General features: G+C 43.5%; 1 protein-coding gene across 1 annotated transcript in view; it reads right to left on the bottom strand.

Annotated features, from left to right (window-relative positions):
* Positions 1-20,044, bottom strand: part of LOC120057069 (autism susceptibility gene 2 protein-like) — a 744,428-nt gene that overhangs the window by 32,128 nt on the left and 692,256 nt on the right. The window contains exon 5 of the mRNA XM_039005460.1: positions 9,053-9,101. Within this exon, the coding sequence (XP_038861388.1) occupies positions 9,053-9,101 (49 nt within the window). The remainder of the gene's footprint in view (positions 1-9,052; positions 9,102-20,044) is intronic.

Here is a 20,044-nt window from a genome sequence, read left to right as displayed (position 1 = left end):
ATCTGCCATTTTCCTTAGTCTGGAGGATTTCTTGGCAGTGGTAAGGCAGTTGCTCGATTCCCCGGTGTCCGGGATAGAGGCGGCTTGGAAGCTACTTCATCTGCGTCAAGACTCCCGCAGTGTGGCAGACTACACGGTAGACTTTTGCAGGCTGGCCGCCGAGAGTGCCTGGAACCCAGAGTCCCTATTTGACACCTTCCTTCATGGATTATCGGAGGAAATCAAAGACATACTCACAGCCCGGGAGTTACCCAGGGACCTTGACTCCCTCATAGCCTTTACTATAAGGATTGATGGGCACCTACGGGAACGCAGGAGGGAGAAGAGGTCTGTTCTCAGCCACACTCGCTCGTCCATGGTTTCTCCCTCGTCTCTGAAGAACCCCGGAAGTCCCCAACGCCTGCATTCCCGAGACAATCTGAAATCACCCGAGCCCCCTTCAAGGATCATCGGGGAATGGCGACTCTTCTACTCCTGAGCCCATGCAACTGGGCAGGGCTAGATTGTATCCTAGTGAATGTTTACGCAGGCTGAGTTCCAACAGTTGTCTGTATTGTGGTACTACAGGATATTACATAGCCACCTGTCCAGTAAAAGACCAGTCAGTGGGTACGGGTACGCTGGTGGGCCATACAGGGAGTCTCCAAACATAGTCTCTGATCGGGGTCCTCAGTTGTCGTCCAGGTTCTGGAAGGCATTCTGCACCCTCATTGGGGCATCGGCCAGCCTGCTCAGGGTTTCATCCCCAGTCTAACGGGCAATCGGAGTGAGCCAATCAGGACCTGGAGACTACTCTTCGCTGCCTCATCTCTGCCAACCCCACCACTTGGAGCCAGCAACTTGTGTGGGTGGAGTACGCCCGCAACTCCCTTCCCTGCTCCGCCACTGGACTCTCATCCTTCGAGTGTTGGGTTACCAGCCCCCACTCTTCCCTGAGTAAGAGGAAGAGGTCAGCCGCTGTTGGCGTACCTGGAAGACAGCCCGGGCCACTCTTCTTAAGACCACCTCCAGGTATCAGCGACAGGCAGATCGCCACCAGACCCCGGCGCCCCGCTATATATTTCTATATTTCTTATTTCCATTCTTTTACTTTTAGATTTGTGTGTATTGTTAGATATTACTGCACTGTTGGACATAGGAACACCAGCATTTAGCTACACCCGCAATAACATCTTCTAAATATGTGTATGCGACCAATACAATTGTATTCGATTTGATAGAATTGTATTTGTATTTGATTTGTAAAATACATTTATTGCAAAATGTTGCTATGGTTGTTTATCTAAGTAGCAAGGCGAAAAGTACACTTTGTACCAGAGTATAATGTTCTAAATCCATTACAGTATCCATATCACAAACAATCTACAAACTCTAGAATCACATGTCCTTGTAACCAAACTACTGTACACCAGTTGAGTAGAGAGCTTGGCAATTGGGGGAAACAGAGACTAAGGGGGTATAGAGAAATGCTGGCTTCCCTTTAATCCCACCACACTAACCATCCACACAAACATCTTCCAGGGCGGACAGACAGGGGAAGACTGAAGGGTTTTAACTTTGATCACCCAAGTGTGGCCCTTTCAAATGTTTGTGTTTGAGAAGGTAGCCTTTAAATTTGGCCTGCAATGGGTTGCAGGCTCTCTGGTTTAGCCATGGCATGTCGGATATTGGAGTGTTTCCACAACCTCCCTGCCTGTCTCCCTCAGTCCCTGCTCTGGTCTGCCTGCTCCAGTCCTCCTGGTGGTGCTGAAATAATTGCATGAAGATGGATGGATTTACTTAAGTCTCTAACCTCAGGATTTTGGGAACAAACCCTCAATGACCTCTTTGTGTCAGGAGAGGTAGAGGACGAGGGATTAGGGAAGGAGAAGAGTGAGTACTATGAATTTCACTGCTTAATTTAAGTATAAATATAGATATAGTGGTAGAGGAGTAATATCCCATTGCTTATATGATTATAACAAGGTTGTTATTATGAACACATTTTATTTATAACAGTATTTTGAAAGTAAAACAGAAAGAACAGTGATATTGTCAACATCTCTTTCTGTCTGTCTCTCTCTCACTGCACACACACCCAGCCAATGCATCACTCTATAGGCTCTGAGAGAGAGAGAGAGAGAGAGAGAGCGACAGAGAGAGAGAGAGAGAGAGAGAGAGAGAGAGAGAGAGAGAGAGAGAGAGGGAAAGAGAGAGAGAGAGACAGAGAGAGAGAGACAGAGAGACAGAGAGAGAGAGCGACACAGAGAGAGAGAGACAGAGAGACAGAGAGAGAGAGAGAAAGAGAGAGAGAGACAGAGAGAGAGACACACAGAGAGAGAGACACAGAGAGAGAGAGACACACAGAGATAGAGAGAGAGACACACACAGAGATAGAGAGAGAGACACACACAGAGAGAGAGAGAGAGAGAGAGAGAGAGAGAGAGAGAGAGAGAGAGAGAGAGAGAGAGAGAGAGAGAGAGAGAGAGAGAGAGAGAGAGAGAGAGAGAGAGAGAGAGAGAGAGAGAGAGAGAGAGAGAGAGAGACACAGAGATAGAGAGAGAGACACACACAGAGAGAGAGAGAGAGAGAGAGAGAAAGGAGAGGGTAGCCATTGTCTGCAGCAGTAAATCAGCCACTAGTGATTTGTTAACCTTTGTGTGGCCATATGTCAGCAGATGAGGCATGGTTGGAGTGGCTCCTTTCATGGCCCTGAATTATAGCCTCTCTTTACCCTGCAGCCACAGGCACGGAGGAGAGGAGGGAGACATCTTACCTCCACACACACAGAACAGGATATTGAGCTAACCTATACATCCATTGTCACACATTAAACAGCTCTGGTTGGAGACAGATCCTCGCTAAATGTACATACCACCAAGGAGAGCTCTTTGGAAGGGGGAATAAACCTGGTATTAGAGGTACAGTGGGGTCCAAAATGATTGACAACTATGATAAAGATGAGCAATAATGTCTGTATAAAATAAAAAATTAAAATACTGAGCTATATTGTATTCCCAAAAAAAGGGGAAATTATATTATTTTATACTAAGGCAAATGCTCAGAGAAAGAGATTTTATTGAACAAGTAATTTAAAGAAAATATTGTTGAATAAAGTAGTCAAAAGTTTAGTACTAGTCCCATATTTCTAGCACGCTATGACAACAAAGTTTGTGACTCTACAAACTTGTTGGATGCATTTGCAGTTTGTTTTGGTAGTGTTTTAGATGTTTTTGTGCTTAATAGAAATGAATGGTAAATAATTGATTGTGTCATTTGAGTCACTTTTATTGTAAATAAGAATAGAATATGTTACTGAACACTTCTAGATGAATGTGGAAGCTACCATGATTATGGATAATCCTGAATGAATCCTGAAATATGATGAGTAAGAAAGTTAGAGGGTCAAAGATCATACCCCTAAGACACGCTAACCTCCCCTGTTATTGGTAATGGGGCAGCAGGTAGCCTAGTGGTTAGAGCGTTGGACTTGTAACTGAAAGGTTGCAAAATCGAATCCCTGAGCTGACATGGTAAAAATCTGTCGTTCTGCCCCTGAACAAAGCAGTTAACCCACTGTTCCTAGGCCGTCATTGAAAATAAGATTTTGTTCTTAGCTGACAAAAAAATAAATGATGAAGGGCTTTAGGGTATGATCTTTGACCCTCTGTAATTCTCACTCATCATTATTCACGATTTAAGGGTGTCAATAATTCTGACCCCTACCTTTTTGAGAGTCAATTGTATTAGCATAAAATAATATAATTTCCCCAAAATGTTTTACTTATAATATATACTGAATAAAATTATAAACACAACATGCAACAATTTCAACAATTTTACTGAGTTACAGTTCATATAAGAAAATCTGTCAATTGAAATAAATTCATTAGGCGCTAATCTATGGATTTCACATGTCTGGGAAGGGGAGCAGCCATGGGTGGGCTTGAGAGGGCATAGGCCCACCCAGTTGTGTGACAAAACTGCACATTTTACAGTGGCCTTTTATTGTCCCCAGCACAAGGTCCACCTGTTTATTGATCATGCTGTTTAATCAGCTTCTTGATATGCCACACCTGTCAGGTGGATGGATTATCTTGGTAAAGGAGAAATGCTCACTAACAGGGATGTAAAGAAATTTGTGCACCAAATTTGAGAGAAATAAGCTTTTTTGTGCATGTGTCCATTTTCTGGGATCTTTTACTTCATCTCATGAAACATGGGACCAACACTTTACATGTTGCGATTATATTTTTGTTCAGTATAACTCATTATTTGAATTATTTATTTTATACATTCCTTATTCCGGACCCCACTGTATGTCATCTGTACACTTGGTAATCGGATTCTTCCAATCACAGCTAATGGATATAAGTGGATCATATAACAGACTTCTGTCAGGGATGTTGAAGAGTGTTTCACTCACTGTAGTGGCTGTGTGTGTTTATATAAGACTAACAATAAAAGTGCTTTTATATTCCAACATTGTTGTGTCTTTTTTTCTACAGTGTTGTGTCTGGAAGGGACAGCTAGTGCCATATGAATGACCTCTCACCCTACCAGGAAGAGAACCAAGTCCGTGCCTCGGAACACAGAAAGCCAATCAGAGGTGGGTCATCTTTCCACTGTGTACCAGGCCAAGTTCTGTCCTGGTCTCCAAAACCCAAACCCACACAGAAGGTTGAGATCTATCGGAGGGCACAGCACAGTAAAGGCTGTGGCTACTGTAGTGTAAACCAATGATGGTGCTGCTGTGAAAGGCTAACTGGTCCTCCTAATACACTGAATGGGTCACCATCATCTGTGTTGCTCCAGATCAGTGTGTAATAGTTCCCTATAGCATCTTTACATCATCTGATTATTACAGTAGAAGGCAGCCCACAGTGCAGGACCGACACAGTACTGTCAGCCAGAGAGAGAGAGGGGAAGAGAGAGAAAAGAGAGAGTCAACCTCTCAGCTCCCTCCTACACACGTGTAAAACACTCAGAGGCCATTCTGCTGCCTGAAGAGCTCTCCACGACAATCCAGAGAACTCTTCAACCCGTTACTGCCACAAAGTTCACCTCCGCTATTTTCTCTTTACCTTGCTTCTTTTTTTTTTAACAATGTCATCAGTGGCGCAAATTACACCTTCCACATCGCACATTACTCTCTCTCTCTCTCGCTCTCTCTCCCCTCTGGAGGCAGACACACTCAAGCACTTCGCTGGCTGGCTGTGCACTTCTCGTCTGGTGCTGCTCCCTGGGTCTCACCATAGCAGTTTCATTTTCACATTAGCTCCGGTAAAGCTTTGGTGAAACCAGCCTTTCAGCTGAAGCACTGAGAGAGGAGGGGACAGCAGAGCAGTCTCTCCTAGTACTTCAACCCTTACAGACTGAACTCACCTCCTATTATATCTGAGCCATAGGAAAAAACTAAAAGAAATATGTTTTATGTCAAACTGGGGAATTGTTTATGATGAAATGTCAAGAAATAACTATGTAATTCATTGGTGGCCTACTTGTAATTATAGAGTATTACTGGCTGAGAAAGTATGACATGTCCCTAATACTGTACATCGTCTAAGTTTCCCTGTGTCAAAGCAAGAAAAAATAAATACATTTAATCAGATATCAACTGTATCATCTGGTGTAGACAGTAATTAAATTACCACTGCAATGTCATTACATATTTTCTCCCTCTAAGTAATAACAATATGATCCAGTGTATGTCTGTCTGTCTGTCTGTGTGGGGTCCTATTCAATACTGAGTCAGTCTGGACAGAAACAAACATACAGAGCTATGACTCCTCAGCAGCCCTATTTACAGATGACAACCATTACTGCATGGGGCTATGCTCTGCTATAACAAATCAGCTGTAATATGTTTAGACTGCCCTCTCCAATGACATAGTAGCGTTCAGGGCCATGCTGTGGGGCCTGACTACATCATAAAGAATGCCAGTGTTACAGTGGCGAAGAGAGATTACACGCGTGGGACTGGACCTTTAATCATTTGATAAATCTATCTACACATGCTTTCTCCTGACATGGTGCTCTGTGTTGTTATTACAGCCAAGGCTCTGCCACACTCTAATCCTTTCCTGGGCAGCCCACGCACACACAGCTAAACTAGGCCTGGACAACATTATGTAGACCTCAACATCAGTTTAGGATTGGAAACCAACCTGACAGCTCCTAGACTCCAACAAGTTCTTTCAACTGGCCCAGCATACGGCTGGTTTCTCTTTTACATTCTCTGCAGGAGACTAAATGAATGAGGCTTGCAGGCAGGCTGACACCTGCGGGCGCTTTGACAGGCCCCGTAATTAGAGCTAACGTTTAATGATTCTCCCTTAATGAAGGCTGCGTCTGGGCAAATTGAACCCAGACAGAGAGGAGAGAGAGGGAGGGAGGGAGGGAGGGAGGGAGGGAGGGAGGGAGGGAGGGAGGGAGGGAGGGAGGGAGAAAATGAATTGAATTGAGGGAGAGAGAGGTTGTGAGGGAGGGAGAGCGAGATGGCTGTGAGGGGGAGAGAGAGCACCAGAGAGTGGGAGACTGTGTGAAGCGAACACAACTGACAATTCCACACGGTGGATATCAATGGCCCTGGACCTGAGGCGAGACGTGAGAAAGGTGACGCGCGGCTGGAAGCAAATCAACGTCCAGGATCTAAAACACTGCACTCAGTCAGGAGTTGAATTTCTTTGCAAATATGCCACAGTCAGATGCAATAAGCAATGAGGTGACTGACTATCTGTTGAGAGTGTACTGTACTGTGAGTGGTGCTGCCTGCCAGGCAGTGCAGTAATTGTTGGGAGGTAGACAGGACCGGATTAAGAAATACTTTTTTTGTGGATAGACCCTCCAAGCCCCTGTCGAATGTTAAGCCCAATAATCATTTAATGTGTACCAACAAGAAAGCACAAACCACCAAACAAACAGACCTTTTGCACTTGCCCTCGGGCAAATACTGATATTCATCTCCACACAATCTAAGCTTCTCCCATTTTACCTGGAGTTGTATCTTGTCCTGAGGCAGTTGGTTGGTCAATCAGTCGGTCGGTGCATCATAGTGATGGTAATCCCATCAAACTAAATACCCACCCTACTTCTTTTATCTTAACACTTCCCTCAATAAAAATACCAATGGCCTCCGTTCTTCTGCACCTGGATTCTTTTACTCGCCTTTTGTGATTGCAATAGGAATTAGCATATGGCTGGGGGAGGAGAAGAAGAAGGAGGAGGAGTAGAAGCTTGGATGTTAAAAAGAAAGAAAAGGGGCTTATATATTTAAATGTAAATGGGGGCCAAGAGGGTGCCTGCTATCCACCAGGGAGGGAGAGAGCGTATTTGTGTACTGTTTCCCTCAATAAGGCCTTTCACTGAGGGGTAAAGAGGGTGGCCCATGTTGATTTAGGCCACACAAAGGGGGTCTTAGTCCTTTCAAGGGAACCAAATATCCCCACAGAGAGGTGCCTTCAAAAGGAAGCCTCCCTGTCAAGCATGGCCATTGAGCCACCGATGCATGCCACAAATCAAGCCCTGGAGGTAATCAAAGGCCAGAATGTGGGAAATGTGTTTGGGGTCCCCAGACTCCACAGCAGAGCACAGTACAGCAAGAAAGGGGGGAAACAAGAACCTATCTGCACCAATCAGCCCCTCTTTCTCCTGCTCTCTGAAGGGGTCATAAGCCCTGTTTCTCCATCCCCTCCTCTCCCCTAACATCCCCCCACCCCCATCAAATCCTATAGTAACCCACCATTGCAGAGGAATGTCCATTTAACACATTATCTGGGCTCCTCCAGGGATGGAGAAAATGGGACTGGCTGCTTTTCACAGCAAATTAGTGACGTGATTATGAGTTCACATGTGGTGTTGGCACTCTGAGGTCATAAACAGATGATCTCCTTCTGACTTTATTTCATACTGCGTTAGCATTTCCTGGTTCCTCCTCCTCTGGCTCCTACACTCTTAGAAAAAAGGTGTTAAGTAGACCCATATAGGGTTCTTCAGTTTGTCCCTATAGGGGAACCCTTTTTGGTGTTAGGTAGAAACCTTTGCAGAAGGTTCTCCCTATACCCCCTTTATGTAGGGTTCTTCATAGAACCTCCTGTATATGGTTCTACCGAGAACCCTTTTATCTTTGGAGGGTTCCTCCTAGAATCCTCTATGAATGGTTCCACCAGCCTTACTAGCCTTTAAAATTGTATTACATGTGACAATACATTACATATATCATAAGGCCTTTCTTTGAGAGTTATACCCTAACCCAGTGGTGTTAGGAAACTCCTGGGTTACAGGCCACATCAGGCCAGCAAGTCACATTATGCTGGCTTGCAAAGTGATGTTTAATTCCTATTAGAATCCAGCCAGAGTTAAAATGTCCAACAAGTGGAATTTTTTATCACCAGCAACCTGCACTCAGACTGCCAGGGTAGGGAAGATTGCATACTGAGACTACCTCAATCATCTAAACTGGAACATTACATATATCATAAACCATCTCAGTAACTAGTGCAATAAGTCCAACTACTAACAAATTGGAATTGTTGAGAAAAATGTATGCTATTTATCTTTGTGTAGCATAACATTTATCAATCATTCAATGTACATGCAGAAACACATATTTTTGTGTTTATAATTTAATGTCAAATGTATTTCCCACTAAAGGGAGTAGTAACATGTTTTGGCTTATCAAAACTCTGCATGGTGTTGTTTATCTGAGTGAGTAGCTCATATAGATTTTTTTATTCATTACACTAAATCGATATTAAACTAGGCAAGTCTGAACATTAAGAACAAATTCGTATTTACAATGACAGCCTACCCCTGCCAAACCTAGACAACCGGTGTGCCACTCCCAATCACGGCCAGATGTGATGCAGCCTGGATTCAAACCAGGTACTGCTGTGCCGCCTCTTGCTGAGATGCAGTGTCTTAGACCACTGCGCCACTCGGGAGCTATGCGCTCCTACACTGAGCCAATGCAGAATTACAATCACCAACCAATGCCAAACTATGATTCTTGCAAATGAAAATAATATTGCCATAAATAATACTGCTACATAAAACACATTATAAGAGTTCATACCTTTAACTGCAGCGGTGCTGAAGAATTTCTCTGAGCTGGCATCAGAGCCCTGTGAGAGAGAAAGACGATATCATTAGCAAACTTGCTTAAACAGGTGGGTTTCATCGTCAATGACCCAAACCGCCAGCTGAAGGGAGCGAAACATTCCGCACTGCAGCACATCGCGGCCACTTGATGGCACTGTTGGTCCATGTAATAACATGACAGCGCTAACCCTCACCCATTCCATGTCGAGCCCAGTGTGGCAGAGCGCAAATTAACATTGCTGTGTTATTGTGCAAACATTCAGTGCTAAGCATTTACACAGTATTAGATAATGAAAGCCTATTTAGGTGACATTGCGGTGTCAAAAAGGCATTGGCTAATTCAATCCCACTAATAAAGTGAAAGATCGACATGTTACAATCCCTACCAGTGTGTGCGTGGCAAGGCTGAGCCTAGGCCTACTAGGAAATAACAACACATTGAACCATTGGTTTTAAATGTCACTTTCAAAGCATTTCACTTTTTGTTGCAGAGAAGTATAAAACCAGATGACTATTGAAAGATGCTGTTTTAAATATTAGATATCAGTCCTAGTAAAGTGAAAATGACAATGAGCCTAATTCAAAACAATTCCGAAGATTTTATCACAGACAATGAAGACTCTTCACACCTTTTCGGCAAATGGACAGTGGCACGGGGTCCAATAATAATGGTATGACATTTGCGCAAATGTCACATATCCCAATAACTAACGCCTATCAATTATTTTCAATTCGCACATGAGACGATCTTGCTTGAGCCAGAAAACATTTCCATATTAATTTGCTTAGGGTTCAGGCAATTCCAAGGTAAGAGACAGGCATTTCAGTGTAGCTATTCATCCAAATTAAAATGTCTAGGTGCATGGAAAGCAGAATATTTTTCTCTCCACAAAATATTATTTAATCTCCTAATTCTAAAAATGAAACGTCAGTAACCTATCAAAGAATATTACTGCAGATTGAAATAGACAGACTTGATTGAAGCATATTCAGTTTGGATATTTCCCTTCTGCACACAACAAATATCCAGATATAGGCCAACGCCATTCAAAATTACGATTTTTTTCTTCATATCCATGAATGCCCATAGCAATATTAAGCACTTACGTTATTATCAATTTATAATGACGTGAGTAGGAAAAGCTAGATTACACAAAACAATGCTGCAATAACCACAGATATTCTCCTACACGTTTTATTATATTCAATAAACATAGTACATACTGATAATAGGCCTACACATAATTCGTCGTTAATAGGACGTAAACTATAAGCTAATAACCAAATCATTTATAATAAGGTAGACGTGAATAAAGAAAAGCGACGCGCATACCTTTGATGTGGCGAAACTGGCAAGAAGGAAAATATTAGTTAAGATATCACTTTCGCTGTGTAGTAAATATGGCCCCGTTTCACATTCTGCTTATCAAAATAATGTAATCCACAAATAGGCGGCGAATTCAACTCCGTTTAAATCGATGACATCCATGCGAAAAGAGAATCCGTTTCCAATAAAATTCCAACGAGATACGAGAAGCTCTTACAAAGCTACGGTGCCTCTCGGACAAAGGAAGCCATGTGTCTTGGCAGAAAAAGCATCAGCAACAGCTCTAGGTCGCTAAATCCCGTTAAGTGCGTTTTGTCTCCAGTTCAGAGTGGGATACAAATCTATCTCGCAATATTCTCGTATTGAAGATATGCGAGGTTCGAATAGGCAAGATCCTTGGGAGACTGCGTATCAGGACGCGTAAAGAGGCTGTGTCCACAGACACCAGCGGGAGTCGCCAGCTCGCTCCTACAGAGCAGCAAAATCCAACAAAGCGCAGACCAATTTCCTATGTAGCAAAGAGGGAGACAAAATCACATTTAGAATCACCTTGAGCCAAAATGGGACTCCGCTTCCATTATATTTCCAGCTGGTTAAAGCTTATGTCCTGTGGTTGCTGACGGTTCTGTCACCACAGAGCCTCTCATCGCTCCAAGCATCAGACAAACTCCCATTCATCCAACGGCTGCCTCAGTGGTCCTCGTTTGATGGTTGGGTCCTCCCACTTCCTGATTCTAACCTGACTTGGTTCAACCTCAAACTCTACTTCTCTTCCGAACACAAACACACCTGTGTTTTCTGCTTCTGAGGGTCCAAATACTTGGTTCCAAAGACGCCGCTCTTCTTGGGACAGGCGTGCATGAGTGTGTTTTATTTTGCTTGAATGAGGCTCAGAGAAAACTGCTTGGCAGTTCCAGAACGAGAGAGAGGGTGAGAGCAAGAGGCAGCGAGAGAGAGAGAGAGAGAGAGAGGAGGGAGGGAGGGACAGAGGGAGGGCCTGAGACTAGAATGATATTCTTTCACTGTCGACAGAGTGAGATGATGTCAGCGGCTAATGAATTTCCCAGTAGGGTGCTGCCAATGCGAGGGGAGGAAAACAAAACGCTCTTTATAAGCAGCAGTGCACCTCCTCAGAGCTCACAGCCACTCTCTTCCTGTTGAAATAACCACCACTCTACTGTCCTAGAGGGGGGGTAACACACTCACACCTGCAACTAGGTCAACCATGGTGAGATAGTGATCCAGCCATGCTCACCAATGGTGCCCACTTAATCAAGCTCGATCCAGGGCTCAAACGCAGACATCGAAAAGCCCACCAATGTCCCTCCCTGAAACATGGTACTATGATCAGGTTTGTAGTGGTTTTCTCATGTTAAAACCATCTGTATTGTAAGAGGATCATCAGCTTTTGTGGACACTTGTCCTATTATTAAGCATGTTAATGATGGTACTGGTTTGCTTGTAAGGCGAAAGATTGATTGAGAGAGAGACAACATTGATGGAAAGTGGTGTTGGGGGAAAAACATACAACATTATAAAATCCATGTACACAAACAACAAGTGTGCGGTTAAAATTGGCAAAAAACACACATTTCCTTCCACAGGGCCATGTGGTAAGACATGGATGCAGCTTAAGCCCCATCCTCTTCAACACATATATCAACGAATTGGCGAGGGCACTAGAACAGTCTGCAGCACCTGGCCTCACCCTACTAGAATCTGAAGTCAAATGTCTACTGTTTGCTGATGATCTGGTGCTTCTGTCACCAACCAAGGAGTGCCTACAGCAGCACCTAGATCTTCTGCACAGATTCTGTCAGACCTGGGCCCTGACACTAAATCTCAGTAAGACAAAAATAATGGTGTTCCAAAAAAGGTCCAGTCGCCAGGACCACAAATACAAATTCCATCTAGACACCGTTGCCCTAGAGCACACAAAAAACTATACATACCTCAGCCTAAACATCAGCGCCACAGGTAACTTCCACAAAGCTGTGAACGAGCTGAGAGACAAGGCAAGAAGGAACATAAAATTGGACATACCAATTATAATCTGGCTAAAAATACTTGAATAAGTTATAGAACTCATTGTCCTTTATGGTTGTGAGGTCTGGGGTCTGCTCACCAACCAAGAATTCACAAAATGGGACAAACACCAAATTGAGACCCTACATGCAGAATTGTGCAAAAATATCCCCCGTGTACAACGTAAAACACAAAATAATGCATGAAGAGCAGAATTAGGCCGATACCTGCTAATTATCAAAATCCAGAAAAGAGACGTTAAATTCTACAACCACCTAAAAGGAAGCGATTCTCAAACCTTCAATAACAAAGCCATCACCTACAGAGAGATGAACCTGGAAAATAGTCCCCTAAGCAAGCTGGTCCTGGGGCTCTGTTCACAAACAGAAACAGACCCCACAGAGCCCCAGGAAAACAACACAATTAGACCCAACCATATCATGTGAAAACAAAAAGACATTACTCGACACATTGGAAAGAATTAACAAAAAAACAGAGAAAACTAAAAATGCTATTTGGCCCTAAACAGAAATTACACAGAATACATGACCACTGTGACTGACCCAAACTCAAGGAAAGCTTTGACTATGTACAGACTCAGTGAGCATAGCCTTGCTATTGAGAAAGGTCGCCGTAGGCAGACCTGGCTCTCAAGAGAAGACAGGCTATGTCCACATTGCCCACAAAATGAGGTGGAAACTGAGCTGCACTTCCTAACCTCATGCCCAATGTATGACCATATTAGAGACACATATTTCCCTCAGATTACACAGATCTACAAAGAATTTGAAAACAAACCCAATTTTCATAAACTCCCATTTCTACTGGGTGAAATAACACGGTGTGCCATCACAGCAGAAAGATTTGTGACCTGTTGCCACAAGAAATGGGCAACCAGTGAAGAACAAACACCATTGTAAATACAACCCATATTTATGTTTATTTATTTTCCCTTTTGTACTTTAACTATTTGCACATCGTTACAACACTGTATATAGACATAATATGTCATTTGAAATGTCTTTAATCTTTTGGAACTTCTGTGAGTGTAATGTTTACTGTTCATTTGTATTGTTTATTTCACTTTAGTTTATTATCTACTTCACTTGCTTTGGCAATGTTAACATATGTTTCCCATACCAATAAAGCCCTTAAATTGGAATTGAATTGAAATTGAGAGAGTACCCCTCTTTTTATTTGATCCATCTCACTAATCTGGTGGCCCAATGAAGACTCCAGACCAAAACAATCTTGCAATCTTCAGCTAATGCTGGGCGTTCCTGGAAAATAACTTTAATCGCACGAAAACCCAGGGTACTATAGCCTTGGCTAATCAGCATTAGCCCACTGCCTGGGTAGTCAATGGATCAACAATGGAGTCACATTACAGGGAGGATAGGATCTCTTTCTCTCTCCCTACAGCGCCCAGCCCCCACAGAGCAGAAAACAGACTTAACTCCTTGCTGCTGGGTGCTAAAACATCCCTCTACCCTCTGTGCTGGAGAGAGAAGAAGAGAGGGAGAGAAAGACAGACACAGATGGACAGACCGACAGAGAGGAAAAGAGATTGAAACAGAGAGATAGAAAATGAGAGAGAGCGATAGCCCCCAGCTCTGAATGGCAGTGTTGTATGTGCTCTTAGTGTTCTATCTATCAGGACACTGGATCTCATGGCCAAACAGATGAGATGACTATCAGATAGATGACTATCAGCAGGGAGACGTGGCTGGCTGAGGCCCAAGAAGACCAGTCAAAGCCATAATGCCGGGCCCCAAGGCCCCAGAGAGCTAAACCTGATCACACAATGACCCTGAAAAGAACACAGCTCTCCAATACAAAGCGTTCATTGGGTTAGGGGCCCTCCTTGATCTCCAATACAAAGTGTCCATTGGGTTAGGGGGCCAGTCTTAGCCATCAGTCGGCCCATGTTCAATAGATGATGAAGCCATGTTGACAAGTATGTGCTTTGAACACCAAGCAGCTTGAACATTGGGAAGAAGAGAAGTAAAAAAGTATAGTGTACGTGAGCCTATGTGAGCACAAGCTTATTCCAAATGCTAAAAACAAACTCGACAAATTATGTTTCAAATTAGTTATATAAATACTGGGTTATTACATTGTAATTGCAAGACCTCCCATGTCATTGTATTATTTTGTTGTTAAAATAAAGGTGTGTAGACAGTGATGAAACATAGAGATTTTAGTCATGTTGTTTTAAATCTGTTTCATGGCTAGTTGTAAGAAGATACACTGTATATTTATACCATTGTCTGCCACCAACAAAAATGGCTGCTTGTTGTCGCACAAGTCTAAGGAATAGCAGCCATCAACAAATCAGCGTTCTCAGTCCTAAACGGTCATTATCAGATTTAGGAGAAACCTCAGGTCTGTGATTACAGCTCAACCACCAGACAATCTACGTCCGGATCTCTCACTGCACATGATTTTAAATTCAAACGAAACGCTGACAGAGACAAACAGAAAGAAGAAGAAAAAAAGCCCTGCATGTCGTAGCCAAGAAAATAATATAAAGTGTCACTTTGCTATGGAAAAGCACTTGATGCCGTTGCCAGAGAATGGAGAGCGGAGATCAAACATAACGTCTGGAGTTATGTTATGCATGCCAGTAATTGGTGTCTGTGCCTGTAAGTTCTGTCTATAGACCATCAGCCATCTCTCCTCCGCTGACGTTTTTACATCTTTTATTCCTTTTTTTTGGCCTTGATCCTTCGCTTCAAAGCGTCAAGAAGCAATTTTTATTCTTCCTCCGCAATGGCGGTTTAATTTCACAGGAACTTTATTTTCCTAGATTGCAATCACAGGAGACCGGCTCTCTTTTTCATGAGCCTTCTTGCCATTACGGAAAATATCCTCTCATTTCAAATATTTTCTGATAAGTGTAACATGAGTGCTGTGCATGTAATACTTTAAGAGCTCTTATTGAATTCACATCCGTTGTGTCTGACTGTCTGGCGCATTTGTAGGACTCACGACTTCCAGTAGTCTATTCAGGGTGGATGAGGAGGACGAGGTGAGGCAATGAAAGGAAAAGTGTCTCAATGACATTCAGAAATGGTAGAAACATTATGAGGAGAATAGCAGATATATACACTATATATACAGTAGTATGTGGACACCCATTCAAATGAGTGGATTTGGCTATTCCAGCCAGACACGTTTTGTACAGGTGTATAAAATCGAACACCCAGCCATGCAATCTCCATAGACAAACATTGGCTGTAGAATGATCCTACTGAAGAGCTGAGTGACTTTCAACGTGGCACCGTCATAGGATGCCACCTTTCCAACAAGTCAGTTTGTCAAATTTCTGCCCTAATAGATCTGCCCCGGTCAACTGTAAGTGCTGTTATTGTGAAGTGGAAACATCTAGGAACAACAACGGCTCATCCGCGAAATGACAGGCCACACAAGCTCACAGAACGAGACCACCGAGTGCTGAAGCGTGTAGCGCATAAACATCGTCTGTCCTCGGTTGCAACACTCACTACCGAGTTCCAAACTGCCTCTGGAAGCAACTTCAGCACAAGAACTGTTAGTCAAGAGCTTCATGAAATGGGTTTCCATGGCCGAGCAGCCGCACACAAGCCTAAGATTACCATGCGCAATGCCAAGCACCGGCTGGAGTGGTGTAAAGCTCGCCGCCATTGGACTCTGGAGCAGTGGAAAAGCGTTGTCTGGAGTGATGAATTTTCATAAGCACATGTTGAAGCAAACACTTAAAAATATATTAATTATTTGCACCATAGCATGCCTGATATTCTATCCGACTGCAAATATAGGGAGACTACCCCATATGCCATGGAACATCCTATCATCAAACACATGCACAGACACGTACATACACACACATCAAATTAATCAAAAATCATCTATATATCATCTCTTTTCTGTGCCTTTTGAAGGCGAGGTCAGGATCCTTTTTACAGTCATTACATCCAGCCTTATCTCAGTGAGCCTGAGTCTGCACTAAGTCTGCACTAGCCTGCCAATGACAACTGCTTCTAATCTCGCCCCCTCCCGACAAGCAGCTCTGACAGCGCTTTTCTTCCCAATTCCTCAGACACGTAGCCAGACATATATTAATCTGTCACTCATCACCCGGGAGATGTCTCTCTCTCTCTCTCTCTCTCTCTCTCTCTCTCTCTCTCTCTCTCTCTCTCTCTCTCTCTCTCTCTCTCTCTCTCTCTCTCTCTCTCTCTCTCTCTCTCTCTCTCTCTCTCTCTCTCTCTCTCTCTCTCTCTCTCTCTCTCTCTCTCTCTCTCTCTCTCTCTCTCTCTCTCTCTCTCTCTCTCTCTCTCTCTCTCTCTCTCTCTCTCTCTCTCTCTCTCTCTCTCTCTCTCTCTCTCTCTCTCTCTCTCTCTCTCTGAATAAGATCTGAATGAAAAACGACAGGCCTGTGAGCATTGAAAGGGAAGAAAGGCCAGACCAAGAGTAGGAGACAGAACCCCAGGGAGAGGTAACAAACAACATTCACTTCTTCCCTGTGTATATTGCAGACACAAGTCATATAATATACTTGGCTGGGAGGCTGAATGGTTTAGTCATATAATATACTTCTCTGGGAGGCTGAATGGTTTAGGGACCTGACTGGTTCCTCTGCATTGTGAGAGACATGCCTGTGAATATCAAACCTGTAAATATGAATGACAAAAAGACAAGCCATATTTCGCACATCCTTCATACTTATTTAAACCTGCCTTTATCACACAAGAGGGATTGGTGGTTTTGAAAAGGAAGAGAGATAAACAAGACAGAGGGATGGAAGCATCTGTCTGATAAACTAGGACAACGGGAATTCAAAAGAAGCTGGTCGTTTTTCCTCAACGGTAATATGTTTCCTTGAGAGACATGAAACTCACATCTTTTGTCACTGAGAGAGAGGCGGAAAGTATTTATTCCTGGTGTAAAGTAAAAAGCCTGTAGAGCAACTAGTTTTATCTGGTTATCTGGATGCTACCTCTACCTGTCTGCTTTCAGGAATCAGCACAGGCTGGGCCGTCGGTTGGACCACTAGGCAAATGTGGATGAATAATGTTAGACATCATCTCCATCTAGGAGGCCAGTAATTACTGAGAGTTGACATAGCACTGCTCTGTCAGCATGAGCAGAGCCACTCTACTGCCTGGACCTAGAGCCATCAGTCCGCTGCCCTGTCCCCTTCCTAGGGACTCCCCTTTCAAAACCAACCAGGACAAGAAAATTGGTTTAACCTTCCCTCCTCAAACGCTTGGGTTACATCCTTAATGCATTTCCCCCCTTTTTTCCAGTCAGAGTAGAACCGGGAATGGGAGGGAGGCCCTTTTGTTTAAATTATAGACATGCCACAGAGCACCGGGCCGCCATGCCACGGGTCATTTCAGGCCAGTCAATCACTCCCTCCCCATCCAGCAGACCAACAGAGAGTACCACTCTACTGCAGCAGTGCAAAACCACACACACAAACACACATTTGCGAATACACACGCACACAAACAAACACGCATATGTAACACAAACATCAGCACACGGACTCACACACACTAGACTGTGTGTGTTTCCCTGTGTTGTAAACGTTCCTTTGAGTTGGTGAATGATTAGAGAGTGTTCTGGCTAACATCAAGTCAGACTGTAAATGTCATAAGAACTACAGTATAGCATGCAAAAGTTGATACAACGACAGCCTATCCTTCTGATCAAATTATTTCATATGAAGCCGGTCCAGATACTGGTTTAATCTGGTTTGAAGTAATATTGAGGTTGGTTTTCTTGAGGATTCCCTGTTAAAAACCAGGCAATAGCTTTCAGCTGTCTCACAATGGAAAAGGAGGAAAATCATCTCAATATTCCAATATGATTCCAGTTCTCTCTGAAGTATTGCAGTGGAGCCATGCACCCCAGACAAACCCCTACATAAAAAGACACTGAATGTCAAATCGTAGCTTTCATTTCCCTCACTAATCTGCACATAAGTCTCCACAGTCAATGAGGCACGGCAGACATCAGCAACCAAAGAACTGCTTTCTCCAGAAACCCCCCACGAGGCTCGACATAATTCCAACCCAGAGCTACTTTGGCTAGGATTATATTTTTCCCTTTGTTACTTTCTTGCACTGCACTGGGAGTGAGGAAAGAAGGGGAGAGGAAGAATAGGAAGAGAAACAGGAGGAGGAGAGAGTGACAGAGAGAAGAGAGACAGAAAGAAAATAGCCAGACAGCCAGAGGAGGGAGGGAGGGGAAATGGAGGGGGAGAGAAATTGCCCCGCTGCGTCTTTAAGAGGAATCACGGGAGGAAATCACCAGCACACACTGAGACAGCCCACTGCCCAAACCTCTCCTCCCTCTCTGTCCCTCCCTACTTTCCTCCAGATCTCAGCCCAGCCAGCCACTCCAGGGTCATGTTGAACTGCTCAAGAGTGGGGCTCTGATGATAGGGTCTCTAGGGGGACATAAGATGGCCCCAGACTTCAAAAGCCAGCAGGCTGACAGACACCAGGGAGGACTCTCAATTCAATTCAATTCAAGGGGCTTTATTGGCATGGGAAACGTGTTAACATTGCCAAAGCAAGTGAGGTAGATAATACACAAAGGTGAAACAAACAATATAAATTAACAGTAAACATTACACATACAGAAGTTTCAAAACAATAAAGACATTACAAATGTCATATTATATATATACAGTGTTGTAACAATGTACGAATGGTTAAAGCACACAAGTTAAAATAAATAAGCATAAATATGGGTTGTATTTACAATGGTGTTTGTTCTTCACTGGTTGCCCTTTTCTTGTGGCAACAGGTCACAAATCTTGCTGCTGTGATGGCACACTGTGGAATTTCACCCAGTAGATATGGGAGTTTATCAAAATTGGATTTGTTTTCGAATTCTTTGTGGATCTGTGTAATCTGAGGGAAATATGTGTCTCTAATATGGTCATACATTGGGCAGGAGGTTAGGAAGTGCAGCTCAGTTTCCACCTCATTTTGTGGGCAGTGTGCACATAGCCTGTCTTCTCTTGAGAGCCATGTCTGCCTACGACGGCCTTTCTCAATAGCAGGGCTATGCTCACTGAGTCTGTACATAGTCAAAGCTTTCCTTAAGTTTGGGTCAGTCACAGTGGTCAGGTATTCTGCCACTGTGTACTCTCTGTTTAGGGCCAAATAGCATTCTAGTTTGCTCTGTTTTTTTGTTAATTCTTTCCAATGTGTCAAGTAATTATCTTTTTGTTTTCTCATGATTTGGTTGGGTCTAATTGTGCTGTTGTCCTGGGGCTCTGTGGGGTGTGTTTGTGTTTGTGAACAGAGCCCTAGGACCAGCTTGCTTAGGGGACTCTTCTCCAGGTTCATCTCTCTGTAGGTGATGGCTTTGTTATGGAAGGTTTGGGAATCGCTTCCTTTTAGGTGGTTGTAGAATTTAACGGCTCTTTTCTGGATTTTGATAATTAGTGGGTATCGGCCTAATTCTGCTCTGCATGCATTATTTGGTGTTCTACGTTGTACACGGAGGATATTTTTGCAGAATTCTGCATGCAGTCTCAATTTGGTGTTTTCCCCATTTTGTGAAATCTTGGTTGGTAAGCGGACCCCAGACCTCACAACCATAAAGGGCAATGGG

Source organism: Salvelinus namaycush, chromosome 12, assembly GCF_016432855.1.
Source record: "Salvelinus namaycush isolate Seneca chromosome 12, SaNama_1.0, whole genome shotgun sequence".
NCBI lineage: Eukaryota > Metazoa > Chordata > Actinopteri > Salmoniformes > Salmonidae > Salvelinus > Salvelinus namaycush.
Note: the sequence above shows the minus strand (reverse complement) of the source record. Positions and strands in the feature narration are given on the sequence as shown.